At 42.2% G+C, this 22088-nt stretch overlaps 1 protein-coding gene across 1 annotated transcript in view; it reads right to left on the bottom strand.

Annotated features, from left to right (window-relative positions):
* Positions 1–2610: 2610 nt before the first annotated feature.
* HS6ST1 (heparan sulfate 6-O-sulfotransferase 1) overlaps positions 2611–22088 on the bottom strand; it is a 93934-nt gene continuing 74456 nt past the window's right edge. Inside the window, exon 2 of the mRNA XM_040427586.1 lies at positions 2611–5883. Within this exon, the coding sequence (XP_040283520.1) occupies positions 5175–5883 (709 nt within the window). The 3' untranslated portion in view covers positions 2611–5174. The remainder of the gene's footprint in view (positions 5884–22088) is intronic.

Below are 22088 nucleotides of genomic sequence, written 5' to 3'. Positions count from 1 at the left end.
TCGCTTATTCACAAATTGTGCCATTTGTCCACTCACTATATGCTTTCACCATAGCAGCACGTAAAATCTCGCAGCCGCTCAGGCAAGATGGGTGCCCCCATAATTATTTAAAGCAAATAGAATTTAAAGAAAATCTACAAATCAGAAAAGATTAGAAAAAATGGCAGTATGTGGTTTTAATTAGTAAAAATAAATAAATAAGTGAATCCTCTTATATGTGTAGCCCATCCCTTTTTGACCCCGAAGAGTTCCCAGAGTCTCGCTACCGAGAAATTCCCAGACGTGCTGTGATCAGAGGATTTAGCAGCAAGTGTTCTGTCCCTGCATCATGGGTGCCCATTCAAAACTATGGTCTGTCCTAATGTTCAATGTAACCGGGACTTCCAGCTTGAGTTTATTTTTTATTTTTTTGTAGGCAGCCTCTGCCCTGGCTAACATAAGAGGCTCCCAAAAATCTAACCAATTCACAAATGTTATTATGCTATTTCAATGGAATCAGAGATTTCCTCATGACCCCCGATAGTTTCACAAAGCATTTTGTTACAACCAGGAATGCCACAACCACATACTTAAAGGGGGTGTCCCATGAAAAATGTTCTACAGTTTTTAAACCAGCACCTGGATCTGACTATTTTTGTAATTGTATGTAATTAAACATTTAGCACAGCCACAGAGTTATACAATAAAATGAATCTGTATAGCGCCACCTGCCCTCCCCCCCCCCCCCCCCTTATTTCTTCGTCCGGCTCACAGAGATGTTCGCACACGCTCCGTTTAATCCTTTAACTAACTCCTGAGCGGTGATGGGGACAGATCCGCAGCAGAAAGGACATGCCCCTTGAGCTGTCAGCTTGATATAAATCTAGCAGAGCAATGAATGGAGAGATCTCTGGATCTATGTGAGGAACAGGGCTGGTTCTAGCTTTGTTAGATAGAGACTGTATGATGTCCGATTTTCATTTTTTACGTTAATCATGGGATCACCGCTTTAACCCATTCACAGTACTGGGTAGACATTTTGCTCACCGCTGGGTACTCTCCAACTTTGTTTTTCCTATAGTTTCTCAGTTAACGGAGCTTTGTTGAAGAAAGGTTTATGAACTCTTTGCGCTCTGAGTGTAATTTATATGGCTATCCTGTAAGACAGTGTCAAAGTTCAGTTAGTCATATGTAGGAAGGAATGTTCCAGCCCTTTGAGCCTCATCAGCACAAAACAAGGCAATTATGCAGTGAAAATGCTGTTTATGGCGACTCTGATTTCCAGTGAGGTTGTACACATACACCTAATACACTTTAACCCTTTCTATGTGATGCAGTACTCGTACATGTTAGGCTACTTTTACACTCGCATTTTGTGCACATCCGTTCAGAACAGATCCGTTTGTATTATCTTTAAAACATAGCCAAGACGGATCAGTCTTGAACACCAATGAAAATCAATGGAGGACGGATTTGTTTTCTATTGTGCCAGATTGTGTCATAGAAAACGGATCCGTCCCCATTGACTTACATTGTGTGTCAGGACGAATCCGTTTGACTCAGTTTCATCAGAAGGACACCAAAACTCTGAAAACGGAATAGAGACTGAACTGACGCCTTCTGAGCGGATCCTTTTCCGTTCAGAATGCATTAGAATGCAAACTAATCAGTTTTGGACCGCTTGCGAGAGCCCTTAACGGATGTCACAAACGGAAAGCCAAAACGCCAGTGTGAAAGTAGCCTTAGTCGCTAACCCATTTAGTATAGAACTACCGTAATTAAGGCTGGGTTCACACAGGCGTGACAGATTTGTTCAGGATGCGTCCCGGGTGTATTTTTTATCGCGCGGGTGCAATGTGTTTTGCGCGTGATTAAAAAAAAAATGAATGTGGTACCCAGACCCGAACTTCTTCACAGAAGTTCGGGCTTTGGATCGGTGTTGTGTAGATTGTATTATTTTCCCTTATAACATGGTTATAAGGGAAAATAATAGCATTCTGAATACAGACTGCTTAGTACAATAGGGCTGGAGGGGTTAAAAAAAAATAACTTAACTCCCCTTTATCCACTTGTTCGCGCAGCCGGCATCTCTTCTGTCTTCATCTGTGAGGTAAAGGACATGTGGTGACGTCACTGCGCTCATCACATGGTGATGGATCATGTGATGGACCATGTGATGAGCGCAGTGACGTCACCACAGGTCCTTTACCTCACAGATGAAGACAGAAGAGATGCCGGCTGCACGAACAAGTGGATTAAGGGGAGTTAAATTATTATAGTTTTTTTTCTCCCAGGCTGTGAGCTGTGCCCTGCGATTGGCCAGCGCTACAGCCTAGGAGAAGGAGACGCCCACAGGACAAGGGAAGACCCGCCTACTATAACTTAAGGAGCAAAAGGTACCGGAGCCTATAACGGGAGAACGGAGCGGCGCCCGGGGATAGTAGTAAGTGCAGTGAGATCCTCGGGCGCCGCTCTATATGGCAGCATACTCAGTTCACATACTTTATACAAGTGAAAGGTCCTCTTTAAGATACCCCAGTTCCAGATATGCAACCCAAGCATGCAAACTCTGAACTCCAGTGTGTAAAACGTACGCAACTGTGAAATCTTTGCACATAAACAGAATAATGCAATACATTTTTATTAAAAGGAACATGACAAGTGTGATTGACAGTGATATAAATGACTTTAAAACGTACTGGATGGAACATTCGAGACGGTGGAAGGGAAGGAGATACAGTAAGAAAGGTGGATTTCTACAAGCCCCGTTAAGACGGTTGGGACATCTGCAGAAAATATCTGCCGCTTGTGAACATCTAAAAGGCTTTCAGGAGTTGTGGCAAATGAAACAGACTTTAATATTCAGACATGCTCATCAATATAAATTATAATGCATTACAATGAGCAACCCTCTCACATTGCTTAGGAGGAGAACAGAAACTAAAATGCCATTCTTCTTATTGCAAAAACCTGTTACGTTAGCAAAAGTCCATCTTCGTTTCTCAGATTCTAGGCGCTCACAGCCGATAAAATGCTATACACACACACAATTACAATTCCCATGAACGTTAAGTGCTTTTCTTGCATTTCCAACCCACACCACTAAGTGGGGCTGTGTCCTTAAACAGGACTAGTCTAGACAGCTTATTGAGTCTTCATATAGGAACAGTGATATGTTTAATAAGGACTGTGGACACCATCCATTTCATTAAATAAAAGGAAAGAAAAATATGGCAGTGTTTCTGACTTTGGTCACATGGTGCCGGTTTCAACTTTTGTACAGCACATGGCAGTCAGTAGAAGGTTCTGTACATTGACTGATAGTTGTGCATAGTAGTCCCGAATTTGCATGGACACTTAATTCTAAGAGACAGACCACTACAGAAAATTCAGGCCATCTCGGACCAAAAAGTGGGGCTGATTGGTGGCATGTTTACACAGGAACCTGCACTTTTTGATCCCAATCATTGTCTTGTTCAAAACACCCATTATGCTCAGGTCTAAGCATTGATCTAGACCTAGTGTTCCTCACCGCCAGTCCTCAGGGCTCACCTGCTGGACATGTTTTCAGGATTTCCTTAGTAATGAGCAGGTAATAGAATTCATGCTAATACATCAGGACTTACCACAGGCATTCATTCTGTGGGTTATTCTCAAATCATGACCGGCAGGTGGGTCTTGAGGACTGGAGTTGAGTAACACTGATCTAAACTATATGGTCCACATTGAGACACAGGTCAAGGACATCTAAGTGCCCACATAATCCCCAAAAGGCAGCCCAAGTTATTCTCGATGTATGATGGTTACTTTATGGCCCTAACAGTCTTTGGAACCATCACCTACGTATATTACCTATCATCAATGGATCTGGTAGAGCAATTAGAGTACCTGGACATATGTACACATATCTAAAAGGCATATTAGAAATAAAATTAAAAAACTCGACATCCATTTCCAGTAAGACCTAAGGACATAAAGCCATGATATTACCCCAAATTATTTTCTAGTATTTTCCCAAAAATAGTGAAGGTCATCCAGTGTTTATTACATAATATATGGCTATATGAATTCACAGGTAAATTTCATCTGAACATTTTGCTCTAAGGTGGAATTTTTTTCAGAGTACTTCAACCATTTCTGGACTAGATCGTGTTCGTCTTGCCCGCTACCCATGTTTTATTACAAGGAATATAAGCATGTTTTAATATATACATCATGTACAAGATCTACTGTTTTACAATGATAAAACACCTGTGGTCACGGAGATCTCCCCTAGTTTTTATGCTTTGGTGGTACCAGGTCTTCCTGGTTCTGTGTAGGAAAGGAAGACTTGAATAATTTGAGGATTTCAATAATATCTAAAAGTTCACTATGGAATATTATTAAGATGAATGTTGGCCAAACTTACAAAATTTAGTTGGGAATGGCAAATCATCTGTGTGTGGAGGGTATCCTCACTCTTCCCAAATGGGTCACACTAAAGACAGCAGTTAATGACATAATTTAATGAATTCTATGGAGTATTCTACCACAGAGCGTGACTGATACTTTATTGAGAAGGGGTAGATACTTTATTGAGAAGGGGTAGACCTCTATCCTACTCTTTTGCATAGATACAGTCTAGGACATGAAGGGACATACACATTCAAGAACCTCATTAGATGGTGTTTTAGGGACAGGGATGGGATGGACATTAAAATTCTAAAATCCAGTTACCCATATCATACGACAGTTTTAAGTCGACCTCTGTCATCTGAAACTTTACAAAAATAAGTCACATACAATAAATTTTCCTCACTGCTAATTGCTGTCTTTGGCCAACATGTGGGTTTCCTTAAGGGTTATAAAAGCAAGAATGTGTTTTTGGCTATTAAACATACCACTGTTATTAGTTCATTAGTTGCCCTTAAGAATTTGAGAAGCAAGATAAAAAAAAATAAAAAAAAAAGTTAACAATGCTTTAATGACTCCCTAGGGTGAATAAAACATATAGCATTGTTGACATTGTACGGTCACATTCGCACATTAAAATAAGAGGTTCTCCTACTGAAGGAAGAACACTTACTGAAGCTTTGAGCTGTGCGCTACAAACATTAAATAAAAAGTGATGTCATTCATAATGTTCAGTATTTTACACAATACAGAATAACAAATGTGAAACCAGTTTATCCAGTAGTATAAAAGTCCATGCCCAACTACCATTTCTCAATTATATGGCTCATGTAGTCTTCTGTAGGCCAGCGTACATGGTCCTCTGCCTCATCCTTGGCAAAAGCCTCGTTGGACCGCTGGAGAAGTCTTTCTTCTCGATGCTTCTTTCGTTGCTCCATTCGCTCTACCTGCCTCTTGAATTGATAGCGCTGTTGGAACAGGTCCTTTGCATAGTCGTATAGTTGCATGTCTAGATCATTAAGCTCCTCGATCCTTTGGATAGTGCCATTGTCCAAGTCAACTCCACCTGCCCGAGTGTTGTTGTATTGCATGAAAGGTCTTATGAACTTCAGGTTAAAAGTTCGCTCAAAAAGATACTGAGTCTTTCTCTGGAACTCTGTAAGGCCAAAAAAGGCCATATCCTTCAAGTTCTTTTTGGCGCTTTCCAGAAGAAGCTGAGCTCGCTTCTTCTCAGTAACAAAGGACATATTATAACATCCTACAAGGCTGAGGTCTGCCAACATTCGAACCTGGCGATTGTTAGCCAAGTTATAGGGACAATCCATAAACTCCTGCAAAGTACACCCTGACCAGTCCGTGCCTTCATAGCAGGATGGTAGTTCTTCTAGTGTTGGTGTTCTTCCATCGCACATGTGAAGTGAAGTCTTCCAGGTGGCTCCTCGTTGCACATGCCTCCACTCACTAAGGTACCTCGAGACAGGATCTCTCAGCAAGGTAATGTAGTAAAATTTCCTGAAAAAGAACAAAACATTTAGAATATTAGTCTATAGTACATCCAACCGCAAAATCTCACCTATTACAAGATATTTCCAAACCTTCTATAGCTGGGATTTTCCTGAAACTGTAAACTCTCAACAGGACAATCAGGTAAAAGCAGATAAATTGCACCCTTTTAATGAGAATTGCCCCAATTCATTTGTGTACTATGCTTGTTAGAAAAGGTAGTTGCGCACTCCCAGGATACTTTGTGTGAGTACGCGACACCCCCCCATATGCCGCTCTGAGCCATTGTCTCCTTCGATGGTGCTATTCTTTCCCAACTCACAATTAAATTTTGGTTCGTCTCCCAGTTCCTAAGGCTGGTGTGTGGCTGTGATTAAATGAGCCATGATACTCTTCTGCCTTTGAAGTAGAAAGGTGAAGAGGTGCATTTTCCACCGGATTTTGCAGAACTAACACGGTTATACAACAGTGTAAGTAGTGGAGTGTGGTTTATTGTGCATCCACTCAGCTTGATGAATGCATGAAGGTGTGCAGAACCCAGGCGGCTGAAACAGCTCATTTATCAGTATCCAGCAGAGGAAGTTTAAGAAGAGGGGGGTTTACAGAGGAGAAATGGAGGAAATTAACAGGCATGTTCAATATTAGCCAAAAAGAACGCCTATATAGTACTCGTCCAAACGGTATATTTCAAATCCCATATACTGGGTCTAAAAGATGTTCAATAAGAACACCAGATACAAAATGGAGCAGTGGAAGTTTGTAAATAAGCAATTTTTAGGTGGAGGAAATCTATCAAAGTGATCCCTAAAGACTTATTCACACTTTTTGGTTTGCAAAAATGCTGGGGAAAAAAACATATCTACAACATATGAATAAGATCTAACAATACCAAATATGTGATTTTGACTATACTTGCTTAAACACTTAGGCTACTTTCACACTCTCGTTTTAGGCGGATCCGTCATGGATCTGCAAAAACGGATCAGTTACAATAATACAACCGCACGCATCCGTCATGAATGGATCCGTTTGCATTATCTGTAACATTGCCAAGACAGATCCGTCATGAACTCCATTGAAAGTCAATGGGAGACGGATCTGTTTTCTATTGTGCCGATGAAAACGGATCCGTCCCCGTTGACTTACATTGTGTGTCAGGACGCATCCGTTTGGCTCAGTTTCATCAAGTGGCATCAAAATGCTGCAGGCAGCGTTTTGGTGTCCGCCTCCAGAGCGGAATGGAGGAGGAACGGAGGCAAACTGATGCATTCTGAGCGGATCCTTTTCCATTCAGAATGCATTAGGGGCAAAACTGATCCGTTTTGGACCGCTGGTGAGAGCCCTGAACGGATCTCACAAACAGAAAGCCAAAACGCCGGTGTGAAAGTAGCCTTAAAAAGGAGTTTTTTTATACTGATGACCTATCAATAGGATATCATCGGAAATAGCGGAACTATAGAGCTCCACCCACTGTCTAGTGGGCATAGCTGGTAATTACAGTGCTGCTCTCATGCCAGCTCTGTCCACTACACAGTGGACATTTCTGGGGCTGGAGACACTGCAGAACAGCTGATCGACTGGGTGCTGGGAGATAGGATAGGCCATCAATATAAGAATTCTGGAGAACCCACTGAAGGAATGGTACAAGATAATTCATAAAATAGATGTTCCAGAATTGTTATTACAAGGGGGATGCAAGTAGTTACTAAAACAGACATGTCAGGAGAGGCGACAGCTCCTCTTTCAATAATGAGATTTTAGCAAGTGCCGACGGCCTGTCTCTCTAAACAGAAGATGCATACTTACCTGCTCCTCCGTGCTGTCTCCATGTTCCAGTCCCTGAAGTGTTGACATCTGGCACAGCATGGATGGTCACATGACTGGCTTCAGTGGGGACGTACTGCTTGTGACCATGACTCCGCTGAAGCCGGTCATTGGCTGCAGCAGTGTGTGTGACCATGCCCATGCTGTACCAGATGTCAACACTTCAAGGACGGGAACATGGACACAGTGGAGACAGCATGGAGGACCAGGGCAAAGGGAAGCAGGCAAGTATGAATCTTTCATTTAGAGAGACAGGCTATGGCCACTTACAGAAAACGCACTATTCCCGGAGAACCCCTTTAAGGAAACCAGAGCTCAATGTACAGCTGTGCTTTCCAGTCATAAATGGATGCCATTTGTTTGTTGCCCGTACATAAGTGGTGTTACTACATGATGCACATGCCGCAGTATGGAGTCCCAGCTGTCCGTGCTCAATGAGTATGGCACATGTTTCAGACACCATTTTTCTGATGTTTCATACATGAGCAGGAAACGTATAAATGCATTATAGCATCCCTCATTGTATTGTCCTGATCAGATTACCATTCAGATGGTAGGCGATTATCCAGCCTTTCCAAAATCCACCATGTCTGAAGTTTCTCCAACACTGTGGAAATCACATTCACAGAAAAGGTCACACACAGACCTCTGACATCATCGGGTTTCTTGGTGAACACCCCCCAGTGAGCCGATGCGTTTAGTTCCACCTATGGTACCCGGTGGCATTTCACAGAACTGCCTGCAACATAGCGATCCGTATAATTGGTCTAGAGCAGATTTACCAAGCTGTTCAACAGCCGAGTGCCTTCTATACATCAATTACGGCAAAGTCCGCAGTCAAACGCGTGGCGGTGTGACAAAAATGTCACTTCTCATGGGGCTCCATCAATTCCACTTGTCAATCACATTACTTCTCGCTGCTCAACATAGCAACCTGGTACTAGTGATTGGCATATACTTAGAGGTTCTGGGACCCGTGACCTCAAAAAAAGGGGAATTAGTGACAGTGAGTGGAACATTGTGGGGAACATTCCCATCTTCACCAATACCACCATATTCCACCCTACAGTTACAATTAGATTTCTTATAAACCCGCAGCATAGTTTGGAGCGTCTAATACTTGACATGGTTATGCTGCCCTTAGTTATGGGTACCATTACCTGCCCCCCCAAGTGCCACTGCTCTGTATGTGGCCACGTTCAGAAATGGGAGCCATGTACGGAGCATCCCCTAGTGGAAGAGAAAGGCAAATATGGGAACTATATAAAACATGTAGGCTATAAAGCAGTAATACAATGTAAAATATTTCAAATATTCTGTATTCGTGTAAATCTTGGTGCCTACAGGGTGCTGCTGAGATTTCTGTGCTTCCTTTTGAATTAAAAGTGTAATCCAGGATTTTAATATTTTTGGTGTGTCCTAAAGAGAGGATGTTAAAATCTGAGGAGTGGGGGGGAGGGGGGGGGGGGGCTGACACCGGACACCTCCGCCAATCAGCTGTTCTAGAGAAGCTTGAAGTCTCAGCCAGAAGGACACAGCTCTGTCCTCTACACAATGGAAGGATCTACTACGGGGGAAAAAAAATAATCGATCGGCAGGGTGTCCAATCCCACACTGATCGGATGTTGATGGGCTATCCTGAGGATGGGGGTCACCTGTACTAAAATCCTGGAATACCTCTTTAAGGGTGGGTTCACACCAGCACCTCAATTTGTGTTTTGCGGTTATAAAAGCAGAACAATAAGAATAACTGTTCAGCACCAGAGCTGTCAAATGACAGTAACAAATGGCACCGGGTGGACCTCGCTGACCATGAGATCTGTTGGGCTTTTGTTAAAAAAAATAATAAATACCCCGCATTTTACAGGACTAAATATCGCAACATTGAAGTGAAGGCAATGAAAGAAAACAGAATTGTCTCCCTAATATAACAATAACCTCCAACCGGCTCCACAGAACCACAAAATCAGTTCTCAGGGCCCGATCTTCCACAGGGAGTATATATTTGACCGCTCTGTTGGCTGGTTGGTATGCATTCTAACTAGGGATGAAACATCCGAAGTTGATTCGCATAAAACTTCGCTTCCATACTGTACGGAGCGAGCGCTCCGTACAGTATTAGAATGTATTGGCTCCGATGACTAGGACCAGGGGAAAGATAACACAGCACAATAGTCAGACAGTTGACCAGGACCACACAGAGGTTGTGGAACTCATCTGAGGTTTGTACAGCTCAGATCACTGGTTCCAGTCTTCAGGCTCATTATCGGCCTCCGTCCTCCAGCCACAAGTATGTGCTTGGTCTGCGCTCCGTATCATCCAGTTACCACTCATCAGCTCCAGGAGAGCGGCTTAGCCGGCATTTATTGATAGCAAGGGCCGACAGAGCTGAATGTCACATGCTGTGGTGGACTCATCCCGATTCATACTTGTCCAGCAGAAGTCTGCATACCCCTATTCCAGATCATCAAATGCAAATATGTAATTAGTACAACTTTGTAGGTCTGATTAGCTGATATCCACCCAGCTTTTCTTGGAACAGATGTAATGGGGAAACAGCCGAGGCCACCTTTAGGACAGCACACATACCCATTGATGTAAATGTGTCTGTTCACACTTCAGTATTTAATTAACTGACCGTGGGCCAGTAAAAAAAAAAATTATCCTGGATACATGCCCTACTTTGGTCTGTGATGTGGACCAAACATGCCCATTGAAGTTTATGGGTCCGTGAAAATCAGGGACACAACACGGATGGCATCTGTCGTGCATCCGTTTTTTCCGCATCCGAACACTAATAGGAGATGCTCTGAAAATTTATTTTCAGTTGAGCAATGTTTGTGGATTACGGATGACACATGGAAGCTAAAAACAGACACACGGACCCCTCACAGATGAAGCAAGGACACTTCTTTCATGGACATGAAAAGGTCACGTTAATGTGGACGCGGCCTTAGGCTGGTTTACATGCCATAGCTACTGCATGTGGAAAAACCCTACCTACCCATGGTGGCAATACTGAAGGTGACAACAGCATTTTAGGCCTCATCCACACAATCGTATTTATGCTCCAAATCTGAGCAGCATTTTTTGCGGATCGCACACAGACACATTCTTTTTCCAAGAGACGCCATAAAAAAAAAAAAAAAAAAAAAAAAAGACAGCACACGGGTCACATCAGTGCCCCAAATTATAGAACAGGTCCTGTTCTTGTCCATTTTGTGGACAAGAATATGTATTTTTTTTTTGACAATGGGGCCAGTGGAAAGTGCAGGAAGCACGCAGCCAGTATCTGAATTTTGTGGCTCCGCGATCTGCAGAACGCAAAACGGATATAGCAGTGTGAATGTAGCCTTACCCAAAAAATTATAGTCACTGGCCGCAATGGATGAGCAGGGCTTTAGCCACACGTGGCAGCAACAACATATGAACCTGGACTTATCGATTTCCGTATTAAGGTTGTGCAATGATATATCCTCCCGATTCTCTATAAGGCTAGTTTCACATCTGAGGCAAAGATCTCCGGCAAGATATTCTGGCAAAGAACAAAAGCACTGCCCGCCAGAACCCCTTGATTATAATGGGTTCTGGCAGAGATCCGGCTGCTACCTGGCAAATATGCAGAGAATCGGCCAGAAAAAAAAAAAAAAAAGAAAAAAAAACTCTGCATGCAGTGGGTTTTTGTCAGGCCGGGAACAGCTGGCCACAGATGTGAAAGTAGCCTAGTTCGATAAGAAGCCATGTGAGATATGTAATGGCCGTCATGTCAGCCAGCTTTCCCCCAAAAAGATAATTACGGATATTATGGTATGTTTTGTTGTTGTTTTTCTTTGAGTTTGTGTTCTGGCTTTAGTTCCTCTTTAAGTCCACTGAAAGAACATGTAGCTAAATCTTGCCTTGTCCAGCCTCACATATCCTGGTTCTCAAGAATTGCTAAGCATTTACAGCCAATTAAGTGGTGCCTACATTTTCCCAGGATTTCTGTGCCAGTTGGAACTACTCCTGGTGAACACCTGTCCACTGTGGCGGATAAATGAAAAAACGCAGACTGTTCTACACATGCCATGCAACAGCTGCAAGGTGACCCGGGAGCGATTCAAGGTTGTGATAATGACAGGGACTCCTGCTGATATTCTGAACTTGGCAGAGACATTTCTACGTTCAACTAACCACACCAATTTGGTCAGCTGAAAAAAAATAAAAAAAAGGTAATGACTAGTGTTGAGCGAACTTGCGATTTTCAAGTTCGGCGTTCGGGTTATCTAAGGATTCCAAAATGGATTCCGTTACCACGGACCATAATGGAATTCTATGATGGTATGCACCACGGAAGCCTATAACAGGCATTCCATAAGTCTATACTGAGCCCCTCCTGACCACTGTGTCTATGGCCCTTGGGGGTGCCGTAAAGCAATTTTCTTAATGCTTTCTAAATGCTGTTAAAACAGCTCGGGCAAGATGGTCGCCCCCATAATCATGTTCAGGAAATAGAATTTAAAAAAAGTCTGTAATCCGAAAATAAAAAACAGATGAAAAACAAAATGTGCGCTATCTGGTTTTAAACTACCAGAAACATTTCTGATTAACTAAAGTCAATGGTAATTAAAAGATTTGAAACTAATCAAAATTTGACACCTACATTGCTTTACTATTTTCACACTCTACTTACAGCCGTAGAAGGTCTTCGTTTTAGAAGTTGCGTTCACAGTAGGTGCTAATTACCTTTTCTGGCTCTGCAGATCTCATTCACTTCCAACAATAAGTAAGAACAGATGGACAAGATTATTTATTTTATTTTATTTTTAAACCTACTATATGTGCAGCCATCTTTAGAAGTAAACAAATGGAGGGTTGGAGGTCAGTCCTCTAAAGTTAATTACCTCCCAAGTGTGAGAATATCCAACCATGTGCTGAAGATCTCTGAATACCATCAGTTCTTAAGTTATTTTTACAACCCATCATTCTTGTAGAGCCGAGATCATGAACATTACACTGAGTAGACCTGGCGTGCCATAATTAACAGTAAAATTGCTGCACCACCCATGAATATAATTACTACTGGGATTTTTAAGTTTATGGAAGTATGAAAGGTTTTGTCAGTTACCTGTTAGAACTTACTAGTTATAATATTTAGGCATGTATGAAAATATTATAGGAGGGAAAAAGGTATTCTGCCTAAGCAAGGTCTCCATGCACTGCAAGGTTATTGTCGATGTAGGAAAGCCCCTACATAAGAGTAGAAAATCCGGTCAAAATGGGCAAAGCTGGGCATTTCAGCCAAAAGTATAAAAATTTAAGGAGAACAAGATGATCCACAATGGCTAATGAAAGATGTATGCCTTATGCCAAAATTGTGCTCTGTTCTGCTGGAAAATGTTGGCCGTAGTCAACCAAAAATGACACTGTGGCGTGATCTGCAAAATTCGGCCGATCTTTTGCCATTTTGATCAAGCCCAGTGTGGGTTTTTACTTCTACACTGGCTCCGCGATTGGCCACTTTAGCCTGCTGTACTGCTGGTTGGCCAGTTCATAAGAATGATCCCATGGACAACTACCTGGATGCATTCTGGTCTACAGTTCTCTCATGTGTATGGAGACAAGGCAATGTTTGGCATACCCAGCATGGCCATATCCAGGTGTAATCAGAAACATGGGATGTTGAATCAGAAGCCTTTTATGGTCAAAAAGAATTTTATGCCATTTCTCATTAAGTTAGTTTTGGTAATTGGCTGCAGAAATCTGTTAGCATACCTCAAGGGTTACCCATTTGCTGTTAAAGAAGCTGTCTCCTAAAGACTGGCTATGTTCACCTTCTTAAACCAGTATGGAAAGTTGCTCTGTAATGTTTTTAGAGCAGTGTTCCTCAACTCCAATCCTCAGGACCCACCCGTCGGTCACGTTTTCAGGATTTCCTTAGTATTGAGCAGGTGATATTATAAGTGTCAATGCATCAGGACTTACCACAGGTATTGATTCAGTGGGATATTCTCAAATCATAACCGCCTGTTGGCCCCTGAGGACTGGAGTTGAGGAACACAGTTTTAGAGGATATATCTGGCTGGTTGTGGGTCTGACTCCAGCTTTCAACACATCAAGAACAGACTGCTCAATTACTTCCTAATATCTCCCACCCCTTGACAGGCGCCATTGTTACGAGATGCCATGGTTATGGCTAATCAGTGTACACAAGCGTGAGTAGATCGGTCCTTTCTTTTGCTTACAAATCCAATAACTCTCACACCCATTCCACAAGCAGATTTACAAGAATCAGCAGGCAAACCTGGTGCATACTTGATGGAAAAGTTAGCACGATTGTGCATCAAGTCAACCTTTCATTAATGGTTATAAACATCTGTCATGCTACCAGAACTTTCTTGAAAATTAAAGGACACCAAAAAAAAAAAAATCTCCAAGTAAAAACATACAGTAACATACAGTAAAACTCTAAGTAAAATTGCAATTCCTACAGCTCAATCAAAAAGTGAAGGAAAATCCCATAGTGACGTTCACACCCCAAGTCTAAATTATGAGTTTAGCAAAAGCCAGATGTCAAACATAGTTGTGAGATTAGATTATTTCTGGGAAGAAATTGTGTCCAAAAAAACAAGGGAATTCTGAGCCAGTTGGCTGGGAGGCCTAGGATGAGACGAGCTGGGTGTGGAACATGACCATACACAGCGCTGGCCAAGAGCTCAGCGAAGATTTGCATTAGAAGATCCTCCATGGAACATACACCAGGAAGCGATAATACAAATGGAAATGAAGCGGCTCATGACATTATGGAAATTGGAGAGCTACACAAAGCTGGAGACCGTACAGTATAACCAAAAACTTCTCACTCCAAGTTACTGCATAGCACAAAATCTAGGGCTAGAACATGCAGAAATACCATAGCGGAGCCAGAAGTCTCCTTCAGCTATCATAAACATATTAACCACTCGTCTAATCTGTATAATGCTGTGTGCAGGAAACCGCCGGCAAATCTATCCACTAATGGAGCAATGAGCTAAACAAGTCACGTCTCGGCACAGTATAGCATTTTGGTGCATGCAAGGACGTATCAATTATGAATGTCTTATTTCAATGCAGCAAGGAGGTGGGGATTTCCAGCGATAGAACAAATTCCATTTCTGGCTTTGAGATGTATTGATTTCTGTAGACATCATAATGAGGAACATCTCGGTACTTCCCTCCTGAATCATATCACTGCTTAGCTCTCCCTGTCCCAGTATCGGTGCACCCAACAGGAAGCAAAAGTGGTGTGACCATGGTAGCACACTCACACTGATGTCCGAGAGGTGAAGGATAGGGGAGAGGAGCTGAAGAACCATGATGTAATCACAGCAGCTTGCAGTCACATGAAATATAATATTGGACACACATCTCTTGGTATTTGTATGAAGAGACGTTGACAGGTCCTGAGGAAACACTGCCGTATTTTGGAGTCACATTTCCTACAAATGTTGATTCTGGAGCAATGAGACATTTTCATTTTCGACTGGATATATATTTAGAGGTCTCTGATGTCTCCCATCTCCAGAGGAAACAAAAGAAACTGGCAAGGACAAATCCGGAGGACCGTTTATACGGTGCGAAGATCATATGAATGCTGGTCTCCGATGTAAACTAGTCCATGATCACCCAACAAACATACACACGCCCGTTTCAATTTGGTCAAATCTTTCATGTGGGGTATGGTGGACCTCCAATTGCTATGGCCACCATCAGATCCTGCGATCGCCCTGCAGGAGACCCCTCCCTCTGTAAAGAGCTAAAATGCTAGGGTTGCTATTGACTGCAGCATTTAAAAGGGAATCTGTCACCACGATCTTGTAGTATTACCTGCTCTACCACATGAGCAGTATTGCAGATAAGGAGTCCAGAGTGCTACTCTTTATAGCTGTGCTGAAATACAGTACATTGTCAGGACTGCTGTGCATGGGAACATGAGTCCTCTATGTTAGCACAGCAGTCCTGACTGTGTATTTCAGAGCAGCTTTAAGTGCCGACAGTGGGGAACATGGGGGGTAGGAAAATAAAAAGTGGTATTCTGGACTCCTTATGTGCACCACTACTGTACTCTACCACCATGTATTATTGCAAATAATAGTCCAGAATCTTGGGGAAAACTTCCATTTAAGGGATGATGGTCGTGATCTGAGCTAGCTGCAATCTCGACAAGTACAGCAAGAACCTGGGTGTGTATTACAGCTGGCTCAGCTCCTGAGCCCATGCCACACCAGCGCAGTACATGTAAGCACTTTGTGAGAAGTAACTTCTCTCTATGCTGTAACGTGGATAATCTAATGGGTATGGCAGCTCGGGCAGTAGTTTATCCTCCTTCAGGAAAAGAGGATAGAGTGTGGAAATTCAGCATGCCCGAGCCTTCTTTGTCTGTTGGGAGAGAATCCGCACACCTCCACACACAAAATAGTACAATCGGCAAATTAGACAATTTTATGTTTCTGGACACCTTAAGCAGGCAAACCCTCTCAAAAACGTCCTACAGAGATAGTATGGTGGACATAATATTGATCAAGATATATTTAGGACAGTCGACTAGATCTAGAGCTACATGACCTATAGAGAAGTTTACTGGATCTTCCATGAAGAAGAGCGGCTCCTAGCAAACAGCGTGGTGCAGCAGAGTAGCATTTATATCAGACGCCGAGTCTCCACTAATGCTCACAATGTGGTCGCTGTCTTAAATATTTAAAACGTCTCCGGACAAATGGGCATCTTAAGACTAAACAAACATATCATGACATCTAGTCACAAGAACAGACAAAAGGGAAAGCACTCTGCCATAATTCCTGGCACGGCCAAGAGCAGAGGTCTAAATTTGTTCCAGCATGCAGACCATCAATTAGCAGTCCTAGGAATTCCAAGTATGAGCAAGTCATCCATCATAGCATCTCAGGCCCTGCAATCAGATTGAATGGAATCACCTTCCCCACGTGACCCGCATACATGGTGATATCTTCAGCTAGGCAGGCCTGGAGCTGTAGGGGATTTAACAGGTGACTGTACGTATATATTTAGTTTTTTTTTATTGTTTATACAAATGATAATTTGATAACGTTTTAAAAAATCCCATAATCACCTGTACAATAAGATTTGACAAGTTGTGTTCCAGTGTAGGATTGTTACATGTAGGCAAATTGATACCGAACCCCACAGTAGAGGCTCCATGACAAATTCTCTGTGTCTTCTACGTGCTCCTGTAAGGTGTTACGCGAAGAAAACTGTCCAAACAAGAAAGCAAAGGATCCTCGACATCCAATCAATAAAATCCATGATTCTTTATTTCATCTCTTTAAAATGTACAGCAGTACAGTAGCAAAATTCCAACACGTTTCGAATAATCTGAAACTAGTTGGAATTCTGCTACTGTACATTATAAAGAGATGAAATCGTGGATTTTATTGATTGGATGCTGAGGATCCTTTTCTTTCAGGATCATTACACCCATAGGTCAGTGCAAGTTTTCAATATGTGACATACATCTCCTGGTGTCAGTGACAAGGCAATAAGCAGTCTACATATCTATCCTCACAGGGAGGAATGGCCAGAGACTGTGCCGCGTGGCCTGCTAAGGAGCCAGTCATAAGAAGGGTGATCACGTGTTGACGGGTTTACACCTCAAGCAGGGCTCCACATGGCGACAACCCCCCCCCCCCCCAAGTATTATAAAGTAGAATCATTGGTGGCGCAGTGCGCCCCGAACCCCCAAGTATTATAATCATTGGTGGCAGTTCCGATCGGAGCCCCAGCAGTGTATTCCTGGGGCTCCGATCGGTTACCATGGCAGCCAGGACGCTACTGAAGCCCTGGCTGCCATAGTCGGCTCCCTGCAGTGCACAGAGCAGCGGGGAGAGTGTAAGATCCTATTCACCCTGATAGAGCTCTATTAGGGTGAATAGGACAAGGGATGAAAGATCCCAGGTTCTAGCCTCAAAAGGGGGAAATGGTTATTAAATAAAAAGTAAAAAATAAAAATTTAATAAAAAAGTTAAAAAAAACAAACACCAAAATATTAAGTTAAAATCACTCCCTTACCCAATTTTACATATAAAATATATAAACAATAAAAAAATTACATATTGCCGCGCCCGAAAAAGTGCAAACTATTAAAATATCTCCTATGCAGTGAACGCCATAACAAAAAAAAACAAAAACGTGCAATTTGCCATTTTTGTGTCACCTTGCCTCGACAAAAATTAGGTTAGGACTGTTCTATTATGGTCCAGACGCTCCATAAAATCTGAAATGCACGCGGCTTTTTTGGCATTTTATTTTTTTCACGTGGTATCGAGTATCGCAATACTTTTTTATGGTATCGAAATAGTCAAAATTTTGGTATCGTGACAACCCTAGGTAAGACGTGTTTATTAAAAATTTTTATTATACCGTAATTATATGCATTTTAAATTTGGCTCCTAAATTTTTTAGGTTAGGAGCTAATGGCTCCTTGATATTTTTTTTTTTTAAGTCTGGAGCCCTGTCAAGGCCAAATATTTCTGCGGTCAGATTACAAAATCAGATCAGACCCCCACATGACACCAACAAATCTGAGACGTTCACCACAGATTTGTTATCTATGTTCTTTTAACATGATGTGAGGGGCTAAAGTGGATCAGGGCAAAGTATGATCATAGGGGGTGTGACATTATCCAATCGTCCCCCATCATCACTGGGAACATCTCGTTGGACCTTCACTGCAAACTGCAGGAATAAAAAGGGAATGGCACAACAGTCATAAGAAGAGATGCTCCAGAATTGTGGGGGATGCATGTCATGAGAGGCGACAGCTCCTCCTCAATGCACCCCAATAGGGCATATGGACAGCGGTTGTCTTTATGAGAAAACACTTAAAAAGGATTTCTACCTGCAGTAAAACAAAAACTGAATTTGCTGCACCGAATTTCATTTTTGCACCTCTGATATAGGATAATGACTTGATGCCAAACGAGAACACCAACCCCCTATGGCAAATACTTTCCATGTTGCGCTCCTGGAAGACGAGGGGTTACAGCGCAGAGGAGATAAAATTAGCAGCTGTAATTAGCGCCCTTCGTCCTCGCATCCCCTGCAGCCACCTTATCCCAAGTACAGCTGTGTTTACAGGAAAACCCAGACAAGCCCAACTGGCACCAAAAAAGATTAAAGTCGTTACTACACGATTTGCTGCCAATTAAAATAAAAGTATTTTGACTAATTACCAACACTTAGGCTTTAATAAAAAAATAAATAAAAAAACGAAAAATTGCACAAACTAAATCTAGGATTTGTGTATACATTCATATCCAGTAAACAGGAGTGGAGTGCGAGGACGGCGGAAATGGTTCGACTGCATCTGTCAGCAGTTTTGTACTTATGAACCTGGCTGACCTGTTATATGTGCACTTGGCAGCTGAAGGCATCTGTGTTGGTCCCATGTTCATATGTGCCCGCATTACTGAGAAAAATGATGTTTTAATATATGCAAATAAGCCTCTAGGAGCAACGGGGGCGTTGTCATTACACCTAGAGGCTCCGCTCTCTCTGCAACTGCCTCGCCCTCTGAACTTTGACAGGGCCAAGCGTGATGACGTTTTCACTGCCTGACCCTGTAAAGTGCAGAGGGCTAGGGCTAGCTATTCATTCCGCACCTAATATCCCAAGGAGTCTGATATTCCAGACTATATTTAACAGACAGAATGGCAATATGTGCTAATCCTGCCGCAAATACATACAGCATAGTGGTGACAGGTCAGACTAGCTAAACACGCGCCTAGCTTATCACATTGGCTCAAGATGGATGATCAATTTGGTTCATGGCTAGATACTGAGACCACCAGATTTTGGCACAAAATTTTGGTGCATGCAGTCACATCTTACCCCATGCCCTTTTACCATCAGCACGCCCCTTTCTCAGAAAACCATGCCCCCTTGTTAAGCGAGCCATAGTGGACTATTCAATAGGTCTAAAACCTGATTCAACATTATGCACCAAAAATCACATTTTTATTACACATTCTACACCAATTTCTAGGCTTAAATAACTTAAACGGGTCTTTCAACATTACTATGGTTTTTAACAGACCCTACCGTATCACTGCCCCTAACGCCCAGCTAGTTTATAGCTCCTCCCACCCAGATATAGACACTCCCCTATCACTGCCCCTAACGCCCAGCTAGTTTATAGCTCCTCCCACCCAGCTAGTTATATAGGCACTACCCTATCACTGCCCCTAACGCCCAGCTAGTTTATAGCTCCTCCCACCCAGCTATAGATACTCCCATATCACTGCCCCTAACGCCCAGCTAGTTTATAGCTCCTCCCACCAGCTAGTTATATAGGCACTACCCTATCACTGCCCCTAACACCCAGCTAGTTTATAGCCCCTCCCATCCAGCTAATTACATAGACTCTCCCCTATCACTGCCCCTAAGAACCCCTAGCTATTTTATAGCTCTACCCACCCAGCTAGTTACATTGACATTCCCCTATCACTGCCCCGCCCATGGACATAACATCACAGGAAATTAGAGCTGCATGGACATGGTCATGTGACCACAGCCCAGAACAGGAGATAGGATTAATAAAGGAATTTGAATAAATATATTACAAACTTACAGCTACCTTCATAAATTATTATTTTATTGGATGTTAATGCAAAGTGGAATACCCCTTTAAGTAACTGTTGACTGATGTGTTTCACAAAAGCATCAGATTTGGGGCCAACGCTTTAGTTTGTGCTTTCTTCCTCAAGGTGCTCCAACCTTACAAGGGAGCTTAGCTCTGTAACATCGACAAATAATCCAGAAGATTAGATAACCTCTCATCAATCGGGTCACGCACATGTGAATTTCACTACAATATGGTTTCATTTCCATCTTGCATTCCTTACTTCCCACAATCCAATGTAAATTTGGTATAAAATCATTAAAAAAAATATACCTAAAAAATAATAATAATCAGAGATGGCACGTTTCCATTCAGTACATATATTGTAGTTTGGCACTAAATCTCAATGCCAACTTTATGCCTCCCATGGCTGGCATTACATTAGGGAAGCTGTACCATTACAAATATAAAAGACCAAAAGTATAGCAAATTATGGTTATTTTAATAGAAATACATTCAAAGGATAAAGTATTTTTTAAATCGGAAAGCTGAGACACTTATTCTTGTAGTATAAAGTTATAAAGATCACGACTGTAATGGAAATAACACATGTAAAATAAATAATAATAATGCTATTTGAAGTATAGGTCCACGGGCGGAATGTAAAGAATTATGTATTTTTCTTATACAGCGCCATACAGTGAACCCTCTGAAAGACTAACTGCCCCTATTGTGGTCTTACAAAGGCCTCCACATGCCATACATTTTCTTTTTGAATACATTTCAAACAACATATCCCTAATCTGACAGATTAAATGTATTTTTCCAGGTTTCCCATGTTATTACATATTTTTCACAATAAATGGTATTTGCACTTTAAATAATGAAATTTTATGAAAGAACTTGAGGGTACAGTTTCTGAATGACTGGATTACTTACCTGGAGTATTTGGCCGCACCATTTAGCAGTTATTAGCATGACTATTAGGCCGGCCTGGATTCCTGCTGACAGCAGGAGCGCACGGCGCCATTGGTTGCTATGACGCCGTGCGCTTCATGCCGCCGCTGCACTACAGTAATACACTTGTATAGATCATACCAGTGTATTACTGTAGTGCAGCGGCGGCATGAAGCGCACGGCGTCATAGCAACCACAGACGCCGTGCGCTTCTGCTGCCAGCAGGAATCCAGGCCAGGATACCACCAATGGCCTAATGCTGTCATTTGTTGGGCTAGCAATGTGATTTTTGCAACTTTTTATTTTTTTTAAATAGACAACCCATTTAATGGGGGTTTTACAGGGAGATGAAAAAAAAAAAAAAATCCCAGAAACTATTAAGAAGCATTACTCATCACCACTGATCCCCCGGCTGGTCTGGTTCTCTCTGCTCTCCAATTCCTCTCCCGGCTTGATGCAGGAAATGACAACAAAGGTTCAATCAGCTAATCACTGGTTTTAACAGCGACCTGCCACAGCCAGTGATTGGTTGAGTGGGCCTTTCCTGGCGTGCTAAGCCAGATAGGACGTGAAGAGTGTAGGGGGCGGAGTAGTGTCAGAGCGTCATGGAATTGATAGAGGTGAGCAATGATTCTTTTTTTTGAGACAAGATCTAAAAAAAAACATCAGGGAGGAAGCAAATACCGTAATACAGAAGACCTTTTTATACAACTTCTCTGATAAGGCTCCATTTAGATGGATGCAATACATCTAGAAAAATAAATTATAAGAATTTGTTGCAATAATTCAACCGTGGATTAGCTTTTTTATCAAGCAGAACTTC

Source organism: Bufo bufo, chromosome 4, assembly GCF_905171765.1.
Source record: "Bufo bufo chromosome 4, aBufBuf1.1, whole genome shotgun sequence".
NCBI lineage: Eukaryota > Metazoa > Chordata > Amphibia > Anura > Bufonidae > Bufo > Bufo bufo.
This window is presented reverse-complemented; position numbering and strand designations above follow the sequence as displayed.